General features: G+C 32.8%; 1 protein-coding gene across 4 annotated transcripts in view; it reads left to right on the top strand.

Moving 5' to 3' along the window:
- The window catches only part of LOC126748118 (aryl hydrocarbon receptor nuclear translocator homolog), a 32440-nt gene that overhangs the window by 6784 nt on the left and 7513 nt on the right, over positions 1-18143 (top strand). For 2 of the 4 annotated variants that reach the window (XM_050457138.1, XM_050457137.1), the window contains exons 1-2: positions 981-1189; positions 12978-13058. In XM_050457138.1, coding sequence (XP_050313095.1) covers positions 993-1189; positions 12978-13058 — 278 coding nt within the window. In that variant the 5' untranslated portion in view covers positions 981-992. Of the gene's footprint in view, positions 1-980; positions 1190-12977; positions 13059-18143 lie in introns of those variants that run through there. The other 2 variants (XM_050457140.1, XM_050457139.1) reach the window with 1 other exon arrangement.

Raw genomic sequence — 18143 nt, 5'->3', positions numbered from 1 at the left:
TTAAACCAGATGTTAAAAAATGCATTTAAGTAACTGTTCATTATCACATTTATTGGATATATAAAATATAGGGTGTTTAAATTAAGCAACTTATTGCCTTGTAAAAATTGAAACGTAATTTTTGAACGTCTTGTATAAAATAGTAATTGTTTTACAAATGAAATGTAAAACTTCAAAGTTTAGTGCTCCTTAGTGCAAATATGATAAAAAAAGGACTTGAACGTTGTCTATAAATTTGAAGTAAAGAAATATTTCATAAAAATATAATATCAAAGTCAGGATTATTTTAAAAGAAAGTATACACATTTAAATTAAGGAATTTTTGTCGGAGTGTATACAGATTTTCAAATTGCTACTTTATAACCAAAAAAAAAAATCTCTCTGTCATTCTACGCAAAGCACATCAATCATTAACGAAAAAAGAAACTTACCATAAAAACCCGTATCACTAAAATCGCACCAATAGTTCTGAACGCGCAAAATGGCGGTCCTTGAGATACTGAGTGTGATTTAAAATGATCATCAAGATCTAGGAGTCCCATGGCAAAGAAGAAGAAGAAAAAAAAATAGTGGTAGAAGAAAGAGGTACTTTACCACCACACTACCATCCGTTATCAGTCACCAACCACTTCGTGGTAGCGGCACCCCACCACGGCAACAGAAACTCCACCATGTCGGCGGCGGAGCCATCATCATCATATCCAATCCATCGCGAAACCAAACCGACGACGATGCATTGTATTCCTTCGTTGGCTCTCGCGTGGTGCCTCTAAAACGACGCTCCTCGGCGACGCTCGACGTCGTCTCTCCCCCGCACATTTACGCGACTACCCTTAAATTATTTGTTGTTATTTCTGTTTCGCGATTTGTGTCCCCGGTGTGTTTTTAGTGGACATGTGGGTGATATAAATTAAAACATTTTTTTTTTATTTAAAAAAAAATGTACCCAAAATTATTGTGATATTAGTTAATAAATAATCGGCACGGTGGATATGTACGCGTATGCGGGGGGTGGGCCGCCCCACTATGCGCCCCCTCCGACTTACTTGCATCAGCCCCATCATCCTCCGCCCCCCGGACCCTCCACGCACACGATGCACCACGTGCATCAGGTTGTCCCCCCACCTGTTGTTGCGATGACCCATCAGGAGCAGCAGAGCCCTGTGCCGCATTATTCCAAGAAACGAAGGTACCTACACCATGAAAAAATCCTTTTATTGTTGTTTTCTTTCAAGAATTTGGCCTCTTGTGTTTGTTGCTTATTGTCATTGGGAACCGTGAATTTTCGATTTAAAACTGATAAAGTACCCCCGGCGATCTCTTCTTAAGACTTCTTTCAGTTTCTAAATGGTGTCACATAATAATTTAATTGAATATTTTATTCCAGGCACATCAAATAATGGTCAAAACTATTACGTATCTTTTTATTTATTGTACTGTCCGACAGTCGGAATGTATTAAGGTTTTTCCATCGTTAATGGGTTCATTCAAATGGTCTTGGGTTTTCCTTTTTATTATTATATGGCTCGCTGGCCCAATGAAACACAACATACCAAATAACGTTCATTTTCATCCCTATAAACTGTGTAAAAATTCTTGGTTGGTACAAGATATGGGGAAACTAAGCATTAAGTATAGTGACTGAATTGAATTTGTTGCTGTTATTTATATTATTTACTCTAGTACTTTTGTGAAGTTGAAATGCTTCTATGATCATACAAAATATAAAAAAAGAACATAATTCCAGAGGATAACTTGTCTAACTTACTTAAATCACATATTTCTAGAGTGCAGAAAATTGAAGCATTTTTATTAGAACTGAGGACAGAATATAAAGTTGCACGCCCTTTTAATGTTATCCACTTACTAGTGGTTGAAAATATAAAAGTATTTCGGTTTTAATGGTCTTTTTAACCCTAATAGGACTTGGTATTTAATATTTAAAAAAAACACCTCTATATGTCTAATTTATACAACAACCTTGGTAATTAGGTAATCGTTATGTAAAACCTTAAGATTATGTGAGAAAAGTATAGATACAAAAATTATAGATTTTATTATACATAATTTTCTTAAGAAGCATTTTTCTCAGGCAATTATTTTTTGCAAAAAAATCGATTTTCATTAAATTTACCCTTGACCACCCACCCACCCCACATAACTTACCAGTAAGAAATTATTTTCAAAAATCATTGTTTTCCAAAATAATACGTTTGAATAACAGCTGGTTCCGTCGTTAATATATTCAATCTGCTAACACAGTTTGTATATTTGAATTATTATATATGCGTATATTAATAAATATTTAATACAAAAACAGTGCTATTAAATTGGATATTATAGACAAAATACTTAATTGATTTTGATTTCATTTTCACTGTCGTATCAAAATTTAGTATAACATTTTTTTCCTGGTATTGTGGGAGAGAACCTGAGTAACTACCAAAAGACATGCAATTACTTTTTTCAAAGTTAATGTTAAAAAGATATTTACTAAATTATTATTTTTTGTAATTCTACCTAATTCTTGCAGAATCATCTGCAAAACAATTTTTTTTTCCAAATGAATTTAGATCAAACAAACCTGGAACTCCATACTCAAACGTCTGCTCACTGCTAATATTGTATTCAACTTTTAAAAAAGTGTGATTTATTTAGAATATACCTTATACAAATAAATTACTGGCCTGGTATATCATAAAAAACAAGATAATAATCAAATGTGAAAATCTCTTGATCCCTTACACCTAAAACACGTCGCTAAAGATAATTTAAACACACGGTACGTCATCGCAACGAGACATCTCCAGCCTCGGGTACCCTCCCGAAGAATAAAAACGTTTCCGGTAGTATTTGTTTCCGTGTTATCCGGCAGGGGATCAAAATATTGTTTCGGGTCTCTTCTTCTGTCCCCTTTTCTACCCGCAGACTCTGTTTATACAGACAACGGAGATTATATTATGACGAGTTACGGGGGTTAACTCTCTGCCCTCATTCATTTACATACTTTTTCCGTAAATAGATGAATTACAGAAATTTCATTTGCCATCAAATGAATTTTCTGTCGTAACGGGCAATTAGTGCGGTTGGTCGATGTAATCGGGTTTAAAAGGCCAAATAATTACGACAGACAAGTCGGGGTTTAAATGGTAACTAACGGATTCAACTAAAAACCGGACCTTTGACCTAAGAAACAGTTATCTTACCAAACTGAGCTCGGATCGTACTTATTTACCATTATAATGCATCGGTAATTAGCGGTTACTCCACTTCTAACATTGATATTTTCAAGGGATACGGTAAGAACCAAAACTCAGAAAGGTCACGCGGCCCCAAAGTGAATTTATTATGCGCCATGCGTTTCAACTTTTATTAGTTTTGTTTATAAAATGCGTTATTTTCATTTCCTGAAACCCTAAAAATGCCGACATGTTTTGTCAGTTAAATCACTTTTTGATGAGAATACTAAAACGTCGTTTTGTTGCTTCACTAATTATTCCCCGGTGAGATCAATTTTGAAGTTGTGAACAAAATCACGAAACATCCATCTTTTTATAGGGTGTTTAAAAAAATCTGTAATATTTCATTATCATTCAGTTAATTAATTCTGTATGTTTTGTAACTAAATAACTTATGGGCTTGGGAGGTTAAATGTGTTTTTAAGGTTTGATCCCGCCTAAAGATACGAGCATAGCCAATAGCCAACTAATTTAACGAAGATTGGTCTTACAAAGTTCACTTAACATTTAAGGTATTTTTTCTGAAAGTTGCCCGCGGTGAATTTATCAGACTCGGTAATCTGAGAGGTTAATTTAATAAATATTTAAAAGAAATTGAATTGCATAATTAGTTGTGCCCCGGTGACGCAACTGACATTTGCATCTTACCTTCGGTGCGGGTGTAATTTTATTTTTATTTAAGGATGGAGCTCATTTTATTTATTACCGATTTATTTCAGGTTTGAATCATATTTCCTGCTTCGCCGTTCAAGGACGAAAGCGAAAAAAAATTGTTATTAAATTACATGTTATAGATTTTTTGATTAGCAACACAATTATATTAATTTATTTCGTCATTCCCTATTTATTTATTATCTTTCGTGTTTGCTAATTTCTTGAAATATATTTTTGTTAGGTGTGACCGCTTATACAATAGAACCCAATTAAGAGATATCTAACGTTTATAGTCCAGGGATTTTTTTTAATTCACCATAACTCAAGCCAAAATAGAATTTTCTTGGACTATTATTATTAGCATTTAAATATTAAATGAATGAAATGCCAGCATATATTTCATGATTTTTCTAAGGAAGATGGTGGTATATCATTACGACAAATTTACGTTTTATAATTTGTTCTCTTTAATTATAGCTGTAATGCATCGCCACTCGACCGGAAAATTGTCTGTGAACTTTGTTGTTTTCTCTCATGCATTAATTGCTGTCAGCGCATTTTAAAATCGAATTCCTAATAAATTAACTGATTTTCTTTTAAGACAACATCCTGGTTAATATGTGAACATTTTTATTTTTACATATCCCAAAGCCGTTCAACGATTATTACCTGTATTAAGTGAAATGATAGGTTTCCATAAAAAACGCACGGTATTTATTGTTTACAAATCCCCATAAATATTATTCGTTGTAATAAATAGCGTCTATTACTCTCAGAGCTCAGCGGGAGATAATCCATTATCACCTATAATTATTGCAGGTCATTTAAATATACGCCGTTGTTGCTCAAGATAAAAAAGACATTATTCAAATTTCACGATCCATTATGTTTAAATGTTACGTAACACATAAATTATACGCTTGTCAAAATTTGTAAATCTTAATTACAGACCTACGATACTCGATAGTCGTTTTATATTTTGACTTACTTGTTACAGTGGTATTTTTTCAGATTTGGCATACTATTTCCCTTGCAACGTTATGTGATTATAATTATATTAATTTGTATCCTTTTTATTTTTCGTATTCATTTTTCCACTCAAGACGCCAGGACTAATCAACTGATACTCCTTACTCGTTTTTTATTAATGATTATTAATTATAGTAACTTTTTAGGGTACTTCGATGTGACGTTACTCGTCACACATTGGACTAGCTTTTTTCTTATTACATAATATTCCGTAAATGTACAGGGGGTTTCAGGAAAACGGGACAAGTCTAAAAGTTAAAAAATGTACACTTAGGTTCTTCCATTAATTTTGTTGGAAACTTATTTCAGTGGGTTTTCAGATTTTTTTTCCAAAAATTGATAAAATAGTCATAACTCAAAGAGCACGCCACTTAGAGCCTTGAACATTTTAACGTCTTTTAAAAAAATTCAAAATTTTGAAAAAAAAAATAATTTTTTTTCCTATGAAAATTCACACAAAGATTCTTTAATTCATTTCATTTAACACCTGTTTCAGCATTTAAAAAAAATACCAAAATTTTGTGAAAAAAAATATTGGACTTTTTTTCAAAAGTTAACAAACTGCTCATAAAAATTCAAAGATTGGAGGGACACAAAGTGAAATTAAATTGAGACCATTGACTTTGTGTCCCTCCAATCTCTGAATTTTTATTATTAAGAGGTCTCTTTTAGAAAAATGGACTACTTTTTTGAAAATGCTCATAATTCAAAAACCATAACAATTAAAGCTTTGAAAATTTTAATCAAGATTCTTTAGTGAATTTAATTCGACACCTGCTTCAGCATTTTTGAAAAAATGTATAAAAATTCGTAACAAATATATTTGAAAATTAACTAATTGAAAATTAATCCAGTTCTGTATGGTTTGGCTTAAATAAAACACCATAAATCAACATACCAAATCAAGCGAGGCATTTAACTAATGACGTGGACGATTAAACAAAAGATCTGGTTAAAAGTCTCGATCCGATTTCTTCTAATATTAAAAACGATAAAGCTAAGTATGTTTGGAAAGCCCATTATCCTGTTGATTTATTAGTCGGTCATTCAGTTCGGTTTCTAAGACAATGAAGCGATGACCTTTGCTCATGGGGCTAACTCTTCCGGCTCTATCGTACAATACTTTTCGGTAATCCTAAAAGATTGATTATTATTATCATTTCGTAATATCACAGGGTATTGTGGGTCTATAAGATGTTATATCAGATAAAGATGAAAGTGTTTTATATAAACAAACAATCAGTCCACCAATGTTATTGCTGGACTGTTGAGAATTGTTACTAAATACTGAAAATATGATTCTTTTCTCGTTTTACCGCGCAATCGTATCACAATCAATCAAATCAATTTTTATGTAGTGAAATGGTACCTTTAGGCCCAGTCAGAACACGGCCATTGTTCTTAGAAAACATAAAAATAAAACAATACAGCGCGTTGTATTTCGCTGACCATGCTGTGTCAATAAATATACGGGGTGTTATTAATCGATTGTTCTTGTGAGTTGGGCAATATTGGGTCTTTAATAAACCAATATAATTGGAATTAAATCTAAACGAAAGACACCATTTCGTTGAGCCCGAATCGAATTTCTATGATTTTCTTGTAACTAACCAATCAAAAGGACGAGAACCCAGAATATTTTTACTATTTTAAGTATAGTGAGAAATATAAATTATTTACGACAATCTGACTAGACTATAAGTTCGATTTGGAGTTGTTGCAAAACCCACTTACTTAAAGATCGCAGTTGATGATTTGCATTTTACTTCTGTTTAAATGTTATTACATTGAAGGGAGCTATACGTTAAGGTGTGTATAAGGTTAGAAGGATACCTTATTACCATCGAGAGTAAATAAAGTACATTGTTATTCTCACCGCTTGATGACTGGTTCTGAAGATAAGCTCTAAGCAGTAAATTATTACATTTTAAACAATTTATATCTGAAACGCTGATGCAGCATGTGAATTACCAGTAGTGTTATTAAAACATTCACTTTTCTAGGTTAATAAAACAAAAGCATTACGACATTTTTCCAGTGACGTTAAAACAATATGGGAGTAATTATCTTAAAGGGTATAAAAATATCTTTTAAATGTGTTTGTTTAAGTGTCTTGGGGTTGTCAAGGGTGGATGAAAATACAGCAACTGCATCAGGAAAAGCAAATTTACTACCGGTAGCGGCACTTTTATCCTAGCACATAAAATTAATTAAAATTTATCCATACATTTGAATTTGAAATTATTTTTGTTTTCCTACGGCTCATAAAGAATATTAATTAAGATTTTAAAGAAATCATTACGAGCATACCAGAAATAGCAGTCGCGACCCCTCGAGTTTCATGGGATATACTAAAAACTAATTGGTTTGGAAATATTGCATGGGTAATTTTAGTTATTCTTGATTTAATTTATTAATATAATTTACTTAAAGTTCGGAATCTTTCGCAATTTTTACTAGCAAAGCTTTTGCCATGATCTTCAATTTATATTATTTCATAGATATTTCACACCCGCGATATTACCCATAAAATTGAATTATTTAATACCTACCTTACTAATCTCTTTGACATATACGCACTGTTAAAAACAGCTCGTATTTCGAAAAAAACTTGTGTGGCTTATCTAAGAAATTAAAAACTTTATGTATGTACATACCTTAGAAACACAGTACTTGCTTTATAAGTACAAAAAACCGCTGAAAATTAGTAAGCAAGGGTAAAAAAGAATTGGTAAGTTTCAAAACACTTAGGAACTAGGTTACAATTACAGTGAAAAGTGCAAAAAAAAACGTGAAACGATCGATAATCATAAAATAAATTAAAAAGTACTTAAAGAAGTAAACCTAAAAATACAGTTCCTGCCATGCTAGACAGCGTGGAAAATATTAACAATTATTTTCTTGATTAATTTTGTTGTCAAACTCTTTAGTCAATATCAATGACATTGAAAACGCATTAATCTTCATAAAATCGGAGTCCATTGGTACTGATGGTATTAAAATTAAAATACTCAGCAACTATTGTCTGCATATAATGCCAATAGTTTTGCACTTAGATAAGACCTGTATTGAAACTCCTACAGTATCGGATAAAATTGAAGCAACTTTTAGAAAGTAGGTTACTTTTTGCAATTTGCAATTGAAACCAAAAAACGACCAGAAGACTACATTTTAAATATTTTAACCCGAAAGTAAGGCATGGAGGAGGCAATATAATGGTTAGGGGTTGCTCTTCTGCATATGGTATGTAGCCATTATATAAAATTTGCGGAAAAGTTTGCCGATTCGAGTATCGTGTATAAATTCGTGTTCCAATATAACAACGATCCTAAACATACAGCCAAAATTGTAAAGCAATGGTTAAGGAAAACAGCATTAAAGTTTTGAAGTGGCCACCTCAGTTACCGGACCTTAATCTGATAGAAAATTTGTGGGAAATCCCAAATTCGATTTTTGTCACGCTTTTTGTCGCGCTCATACTAAGTTTTTTTAAATAAGTTCATATATTTACATAAAAACTGTAATTAATAAACCTTAAATATTGTGTTTGTATTTCTTTTTAAAGGCGTGTTCTCCGTAAATAGTTGTGACTTCAATTTATTCAAGTTTGCAACATAATCAAAAATTGCTTAAAGTTTGTCCGATACTATACGTGTCCTGACCTATGGAAAAGTTCAATTTTTAAATATAGTGATATTTTTCATTGCAATAAAGTCATTACTATTATTATTAATAAATAAATTCCTATACATAAAATTCTATCAATAAAAGCGATTTACAAACTAAATATAGTGTCAAAGTTTACGATGAGCACATGGAGTAACTAACCCAGATAACCGAATAGAAAGTACCGGTACGCCGAACGAATTATACCCATCGGATAGTCATAACTTTTAAATCTACTCGTATTTAAAACACATCTTGATCCAGTTTGCTGGTGTTCCCACGCCCACGCCTCATAATTTACCATAACTTATACTTTTATACCAACCAAGAGAGAGCATTATCTCTATCTGTATCTTTAATAATAGCTGGTACCATGGGGCCGCGCTCCGTGGGGCGCTAACTATTAGCTAATTTAACCCAAGGAACCCGTTCTGTTTGGAATTTCTTAAAAATTATTATTAACAAACTGTTTATCTAGCTTTATTTTTATTTAAGTTAAAATAGGTATATTGAATTTCGTAGTTTAACCACTGCAAAATATATTGTTTTGAGTAACTCGATACGTTATGTCAATCTAGAAGCAAGATTTACTGCTCGTCTGACACGCTCAATCACATTGTATAGTCACAACAAGGTTTATTGCGTCGCTTTATAAATTTAGAAGGGACTGCCAAGAACTTTTTTCTCAATCACAATATCGAGATACTTCAACGGCTGTCTTTATCTTATTTTTTCTTCGTTTTTTTTAATCCGTTTATATCGGGACGTTTTGACGAGGGATCTCCAGATCAAATCTACTGTATTATTATAATGGTTACATGTGGAACGATGACAATTTTGACGTAGGATCAAGATTAGAAAAAATAACTCATTGGAAATGATAAGAAAGTAAACTGAGCTTGAGGTGGGTAAGCTTCATTACGTCTTCAATAGTTATTGCAAACACCGAGAAACCAGCCGATTGTTCGTCATTCTGGAATGACACAAGTGGTACACCCTCACGACGTCTTGAAGGTGAGTGTATCTTCCGAAATTATGGTCAGCCGAGTATATAAGAAAAATAATATTTCTGGTAGTCGTGTTTTCGTAGTGAAGTATATGAATTAATTAGTTGACTATGTTCGATTATCTCAATTCCCACCTAACGAACGGGAAAAACGCTTCATTATTATATGATTTTTGGGTTAAACTGGACAAAAACTTTCTATTTCAATCAACTGAGAAAAAATGCCAAAGAATGTTGTATTTAACCAATTATTTTATCGATTCAGCACGGTTGTTCCGTTTCCAACAATTGCGTGTTGTTCCTATGATAAATTCCATCGCCATTTCATATACATCTCATCTTTTCTATATACACGATCTGAAGCTTGCAAGGTGTGAAAGGTATGTAATGAGAGCCACTTATTGGTTGTATTATATATTCAAATTGTACAATACCATGTTCTTTGCTCTTAAGGCCTGTAATCATAGTCATGTAGTTTTGTTATTATATCATTAGACTGAGGAAATCTCTACGATCTCCATCAAGTCCTTAAAATTAAAGCATACACACAGGCGCAATTTAAAATCAAACAGTGTCCCAAATGGATTTCACACCGGCATAGATTAGCATTAACGGTACCATTTTTATATGCGGCGGCCGTATCAAGTTCTTGAAGTTGATTCGAAAACTGTCCGCCAACGCAAAAGGAGCTTAAAACAATGTTGCAAAAATCACTTCCGTAAGGGAAAGAAACAATGTAGTTAGTGTAACCGTAATAAATTACAAGTACCTGTAACCAATATTGGCCTGAAAACGATGCAACCCGATGCTGAAATTTACACGCTCACTTTAACAGGTCAAGCCAACAAGAAAATATTAAAAATTTATTAGCTGGTAATTGGTTCTTGCTTTTTACTGTTTATGTCAACGGTTATGTTTACTTTAAAAACACTTTGTACTTTTAAGATTATATTTCATTTAAACAAACACCCTCATCAAGTAAACTCTCCAAGTAGTAAATAAAAAGTACATGGAAGTCTGTCAGCTCTCACAGTATTGCGCATGTCCTCCTAAATATGAAATTGATTAAGTGAGTTGTTTGTTTTTCCGTAGTCGGGTCGAATAAAAGGGATGATTGGCGGATGTATGAAAAAAGGACCCTGTTTCTAACCGCATCATTGCTGTTATTTGCCCTGGCCAAGCGATTACTCTCTGTTGCAGTTCTAAATCTGTGTTACGTGCTCTGATCGGCCGATAAAGGTCCCATTAGTAAACCGTAAATCGAATGATAGTGTCCCGCGCTCTTGTAAATTACCATCCCGAGGGGTGATGCTGACGCTATTTACAACGATGTTCCCCCCTGCTCTCTCTCACTTTTCTCTTATTTCCTAATTACTTCGAAACTTCCTGATTTAAGACTATGAAACTTTATAATTAGGGCACATTATACTGAAAAAATGAGAGTGGCAAAGTTCAGGCTAATGGTGTATTTGACCCATATTTATTTCAAGGAAAGTGCTACATGTTTAAGATAAAGTAGTACATTCAAATCACTTCAGTATTGAGTCATTTGCATAGCCGAGAATAATGATCGATGTAACAATCGATTAACATTATTTTTCATCAACAAAGCGCTTAACCCCCCATTCACCCTAAACATTTGCCCAGTAAGAAATTTGTTTGAAAAATCAACGTTTGTCGTCCATAATATTTAATATAATAGCACTATTTTTGTATTAAATATTTATTATTATCCATATATATAATTATATAAATTTTAAATAACCAAACTGTTTTATAAGATTGGATATTAACGACGAAACCAGCTGTTACTCAGGCATATTGCTTTGAAAAACAATGGTTTTTAAAAAAAAATTCTTATTGGTAAGTAGTGCGGGGTGGGTGTGAAGGGGGTAATGGTAGGATTATTGAAAAACGTTTTTTTTTTGCAGAAAATAATTGCCTGAAAGAAAAATGCTTGTTAAGAAAATCATAGGTGATAAAAATCTATAGTTTTTGTATCTATACTTAACCTTAAGGATTAATAATCTATACCTATTTAACCTTAAGGTTAAATATTTCACATAACCTTAAGATTCTCGAGTAAAACGTGAAAAAAAACTATTTTGTTTCTCGAAAGCATGGCGTATCGCTATGAAAATTGCAATAGTTGTGCCATTTTTTGTCGCAAATAAGTGGATATGGATAGTTTTTTAAGATAAGTCAATAAGTTTTGAAGAAATTTCAGTTTTTTTTGGTTCTAAATAACCTTTCACTATCTAGGTTCAAAAATACAGTTTTTACGTTTTATGACCTTTAATTTAATATGCTTTAATATGCTTTTGGTCGATAGTCCCTACTGTTGACTTAATGTTAAATTAAGTAAAAAAAACTAACAAATTTTAATCAATTTATAGGCGCACTAATGTGGACTAATACTCATTCATTTCAAGATCCTCTAAATTAGCGAATTTTCTTTCTATAGATATTGACCTCATTAGGATGCCTTACAGGTCATTTGTGTTGTTTGATTAAGATTGTAAAAAATTCAGTTTTGGTAAATATAACGTATTGTGATTATTCTGTTAAGCATAAGACAAATATTATTTATGTATTTTATAGCTTATGTATTGAATGATCTGTAATATCATTAATGTACGTAGTTATTTTGTCTAATAGTGGTGGCAAATCTGTAACTTACTTTATTATTGTAATTTAATGGGCAAGTCCCGTGAACAAATAAATAAATAATATATTGAAGCAGTAAGAGCCGGTTGTAAAAAGTCAGATCTCTAATAGTATTTTGAAGAAATTTGAGAATTCCTTATATAATTGTACTTTGATGAAAAATTAATGTAATAACCAAAGAGTGTTTCATTCAGATTACATTACCCATAAAAGTAGATAATTTTTCCAAAAAAAAAGATGGTTAAGTACTCCGGTCGAAAGTACATAAAATTTCCCACCTGAACCTGAAACACAGCCGTGACGTGAGTGCCTATACAAATGGAAGTAATTCATTTTTACGATATCCATATTTTCGAAAGGAACTTTCAATCATGACAGTTATGTGCTTGGCGGAATTAAGTTATTTGCTGCACACGTAATGAGCGGCCATCAATAACGCCACAGTTTTTCTTCCTTCGATTACCTACATTTTTTTTTATTATTGCATTGTGCCGCTATAGAATCGTTTTTCAATTTTACTGACCTCCGTAACTTTGAAGGAACGAGAAAAGATCGGTTTGCGAGCTACTATGTCTCAATTAGCTTTGGCACCCGTCCGCTCTCGTTCTCTGTAAATTGTTTTTAATTAGGGCGAACATGGACTTTTCGATTTATTACACGAGTACCTTCTAGCTAGTACAAATTTGTTGTGGTTAATTAGTTTTATTTTTTTTCAGGTCAGATGAAGACGACCCAAGTGGCAGCAAATACGCCAGGATGGAGGACGATAGTATCCAAGATAAAGAAAGATTTGCCAGGTAATTATGAGATTTTTCAAGTGTGACCATAGTTAAATAGTTAAAATAAGAGCAAGTCAGGGCTATTGACCCTTGGCGTAGCGGTATAGACCTTCGCCCTCTTGCGAAACTGTAACATCCTCCGGGTCTTCTCTCTGGCCCGTGGCCGAAACATTAAAAGGGAGCGAACCGGCGCTCGACCAGAACCCACGATATTTTATTCATAGAGTGCCATCGATTACCACCTGGACTATCCATGTCAATATTTACTTTAACTATTTGAGGGATTCTTATGATACCTGAGAAGGTGTGAATTAGGGTGTAAACATGTTTACTTGTAACAGAGTTTTGTTATATTGATATCTTATACGTTCTGTACAGTGTTCTATACAGATACCAGGAACTCTGGAGGAACCAGTAGTACTGGATTATTAACATTTTGATGAAACTATGACGTTTGTTGACTATATGTATGTCAGTTCTTTTAGACATAAAATGTGTAGCACCCATCGGTAGTTTGACCAAAATATATTATCTCTTAAAATTCGAATTCATCTGTCGTTCGGACCGGCGGATCAGCGCGGATCGGCGGTCGTGTTCCCGAGCAATCGTGACCGGCCGCGGTGGGGCGGTGCGGGTAGGGAGGCACCGTTCCCACGCTGCTGCTCCGCCCCCCGTCTCGCCGCCCCGCAAGGACGCCTTTCTTTCGCCTCCTCTTCTTCTGCTTCTTCTTCTTCGACTTCTTCTTCTTCATCATCGTCTTCTTCTTCTTCTCTTACTGCTGCTGCCGCATCTTCGGTTTTCCCTTCCTCCTTATCTAAGCGAGACCCGAATTGGTGCAATCCGCAACCAGGAAGAGGAATTCCTCGCGAGCCCGACCACCATTAATAACATTTTAATTGTTATTCGGCGTTGCATCGCGTCTTCTGATGCCTTTTGGTGTGTGTGGGTGCGTTTCGGTTCAAAGCGGTTGCAAACCGACCCGGAATAATAACAGCTGAAACGAGCCGTCCTCTTTTGTTTTCTTCTTTTATTTGTTCTTTTTTTTTTCTTAATTGTAATCGTGGTGGAGTTAGCCTACTCATTATAACTGGATATTATGCTATTTATATCATCTTATTACGGTATATCGGTTCACCTTTTCATTTCTAAATTACTGTCTGGGTCAGCTGAGGGATCCATTAAATTGATTTCTTCATTTCTTTTTAATAAAATGCTTATATATTTAAAAAGTTCTTGATCGAACTTCAAGGAAGTATAATACTTGAGCCTTTTCTAGATTATATACATGTAAATTCTTTAACTGATTAAAATATTATATAAGTGTATATTTTTAAGGCCTCTTAAATTCTAGAAGATATTGCTCAAATTAACTCTGAGTTAGAAAATCTATTTTAAGCAGCTACTAAGCATATCCAAAATGTTTTTTTCAGTAATAAGTTTATAATTTAAGATATTGACATACCAAGAAGAGACAAATTATTTTGTTTCTTACAAGCACTCCTGGAATAAAAATTATATTTTCTTGGCTTTAGGTTAAAGGATTTTAATCATTTCTTTAAAAAAGGCTAAAAAAGGGATTAGATTAGATAGCAAGTGAAAAATAGAATGACAAAAGCGCATAAGTGGGGTGTTATATTAACATAATATATTCGATAAAAAAAATCGAAATTGTTGAAATGAAACGAAATGTTTACTCAGCAACTTATATTTAAGAAGTAAATTTACGTTAAATTTTATTGATCTGGAAATTAAATTGCAAGATCCTAATTTTATAAATAAAAAATAATATTGCACAAGTTATTTACGAGTATATTTTAGAAATATATAGCTTAAAGAAAATTTACTCATATTTTTTTGTAGTGTGATACATAAAATATTATTTAAATTACAAAAACAGAAATGAGGGATTCACGTTAACGTGCATTAAACAATAAAAGGCGCCTATCAATTTTCCCATCGGACTATCGAGACAAGCGCATCATCCGAAGACGTTGCGATGATAATGATGATGGTACGGATCAAATTTTCAAGCTATATACGTATTTTTTAAGGGTCAAGGCCGTAATAACAGCAATTTAATGGTGAGTCGCAACTATAATATAACCATAAAAAGATGCAACCTCCCCTTACAAAGTACTCGTTACGAACGGTATCAATTACCGACCTTTTCTGCTATACATTTTCTTAATGTTTTCCCATGATCTGCTCTGCATATGCCGGTGGTTCAGACGAGAACCGTATAATGTTTTGGATTTAGCAGGGCGACAGCAATAAAATCCCTAATTGTGGTATCGGCGAAGATGCCGGTGGATTAATTGAAATTCCGAGTCATAGCAATCAAAAAATAACAGAGCCGTCAACCGGTAATGCACGAGCGGCATTGCAACAGACGAAAGTAAAGATATTATTACTGTTACAGGACATACACCTACATATTAAATGTAATTGTGCCTCTGATTGAAAACCTTATATTTATTGCTACCTTGGGAGCTTTTTTTTATTTTTATTTTGAACGTCGATCAGGATGAATTTTTAACAATTTAATGCGTCTAAATATTTAGATAATAATTCTCGCTTCTATACACAGGGTGAAAGCTGAAGCTTGTTTCATGTTGGAAATAATTTTTGTTATATAACACCATTTTCAGTACCAAAATTAATCTATGGGCTGGTATAATTGGCAATTATGTTACTGGTCCTGTCATTCTTCCAAGATTAACGGGAGAAATTTATGAGCAGTATCTACAAAAGAAAAGCAATTTTATCTAATCTCACGTCTGTCCCCATATAATTATTGTTGTTTTGCTTTGGCTCAATTCTCCTCAATTATTGATTATTTACTGCAATTGTGTTATTTCCTAGGAGTACCAAACAGTCGGGCCAATCTGACCGAGCAGCCCACAGTGACCGACGATTTTCTCGAGGGACAAAAAAATAATTTTGTATCAGCTCGATTTCTTTTAACATTTTAGATTCAAAACAATCGCACTAATTCAACTTATCGATACAGGGTGTCTCCGATTAAGGCGGCACTGCGTTTTCGAGAAAATATAAATAAAAAAAAAGTTAATAATTTTCTTAATAAAAAAATTTATTTATACTAAAAGCGTATCCTAAAAATAATAAAGTTATAGGGATATAAATGATTTTTCCACATTTAGTCATGTTGGTTTTAAAATATAAAATAACATCAAGTAAATCTAATTAATTTGCGATAAATAAGTAAAACATTTGCATCTTGTTCAGTACATGTTTTAGCACACGATCTTCCATCCATTGATCCAATTATTTCCCTAATATGTATTTGAAGTTCATCAACAGTTTTTTCTATACACTTCCTCTAAAAATAAAAATCGAAGGGGGTTTGGTCTGGTGACCTAGGTGGCCAACGAATCGGACCATGTGTCGCAATCAATTTATTGTTAAATAGACTATTAAGTAATATTATTATATTATTTAGTTGATGAGGAGGTGCTGTATACCTTGACTTATCTTGACTATAAAACAGGAAATTTAACATTTCGTTTGATTGGTCCACTGTATAGCTGGCCAGACGAAGAATTATCTCTGGGTCTTCGGAGTCCATTTCCGAAAATGTTTTCGTGTTTGAAATTGCTTAAAAATTCAGCCGATATCCAATTTACTTAATTATTGCCACCGAGCCCTGTCCACATTTATAGGTAGTAGTTTCAAGGGTCCCTTTCGGTTGTTTAACATGTAAAATAACTCGCAATTATGTAAATGGCCCAAACGTTTTACAAAATTATTATTAAATTATGATTGAGGCTAGAAAAAATTAACCATAATTCGATTTGCGGCCGAACGGTCCGCGATTTTACGGTTTATTGCACGAAGAAATGAAAGAAAGCGTCGAGTATCAGTTCGATCATTTAGACTTTAACCACCAGGAAAAAACCCTGTGGTAACCACCTCTAATTGATTCTTAAATGCTTTTGCATTACTGTAATTAAACACGACATCTTTGTAAATTATATTATAATATTATGAATTATCAAGCTTAAATACTTATTTATAATAAAAAACATGAATTACTTTAATTGCCTAAAAAAAATAACAATATTGATTTAATTCTCTGAAAACTTTACTTTCACTTCTTGAAAAAATTAACAGCAGCGAAGCAACGAAAAAACTACACTTGTTGTATAAACAAACCCAAATTCGTTCATTTGGATAGAAGAAATTGTAGGGAAATTTAAAAAAAAATTAAGTAACAAGAAAACTGGCTGTAATAAATTCAAATACTTATAAATCATCTGTAGATATTTGAATAAATAATAATATTAATTAAAAATTATGCTTATTTATTATGTTACTGTCTGAATCACATGGAAATTGTTTTTTTTTTTTTTTTGGTACAACATACACAATTGCATCACTTAGCCCACCGACGTAGTACACCTAAGTAATTAAGACCTGTGGTATTGTATTTAAAAACCAAACATAGCCCGATATAATTACAAATGACCAATGAGACGACTTGGCAAGACCGATAATTTCATTTTAAATGGATGCAATTTTTATAAAAAGCCATAAATACCGCAGATCGTTTAATTACCGTTGAATGAGATCCCGTCCGACCAGAATGAAATTTAACCGCTTCATCAAAACCAATTCTGGCTTTGTTCATCGGACGTCGGTAATTACCAAATGCATCCGCAAAAAGAGTTTTATTCTTGGTATTTGTTATAATAATCTAAGATTAGAACCATTACGTTTTGATCGAACTGAAATATTGTAAACATTTATTAAAATAATTAATATTTTATATTTAATGGTCTTTTATGTTTCATAAGTAAGGTAATTTTCAGCAACTACAACATAACAAAGATTGCTAAGACAATAAGAGATAATCATATAGTTTCCCAACGTAAGGAATTATAATAATTACTTTAATAATATAAAATATTCTTGCCAACTTATTAATTCAAAGCTGTAATAAGCGATATTGTTATTTCACTATTATTAACTCTATGTTTACGAGATATAATTGGCTTTATATGTAAAATTAATGATTTGATTGAATTTTATAGTAAAAATAATGTCTACTTATATGATGCCAAAACAGTTCAAGTAATTAACTGC

Source organism: Anthonomus grandis, chromosome 22, assembly GCF_022605725.1.
Source record: "Anthonomus grandis grandis chromosome 22, icAntGran1.3, whole genome shotgun sequence".
In the NCBI taxonomy this organism is placed as follows: Eukaryota; Metazoa; Arthropoda; class Insecta; order Coleoptera; family Curculionidae; genus Anthonomus; species Anthonomus grandis.
Note: the sequence above shows the minus strand (reverse complement) of the source record. Positions and strands in the feature narration are given on the sequence as shown.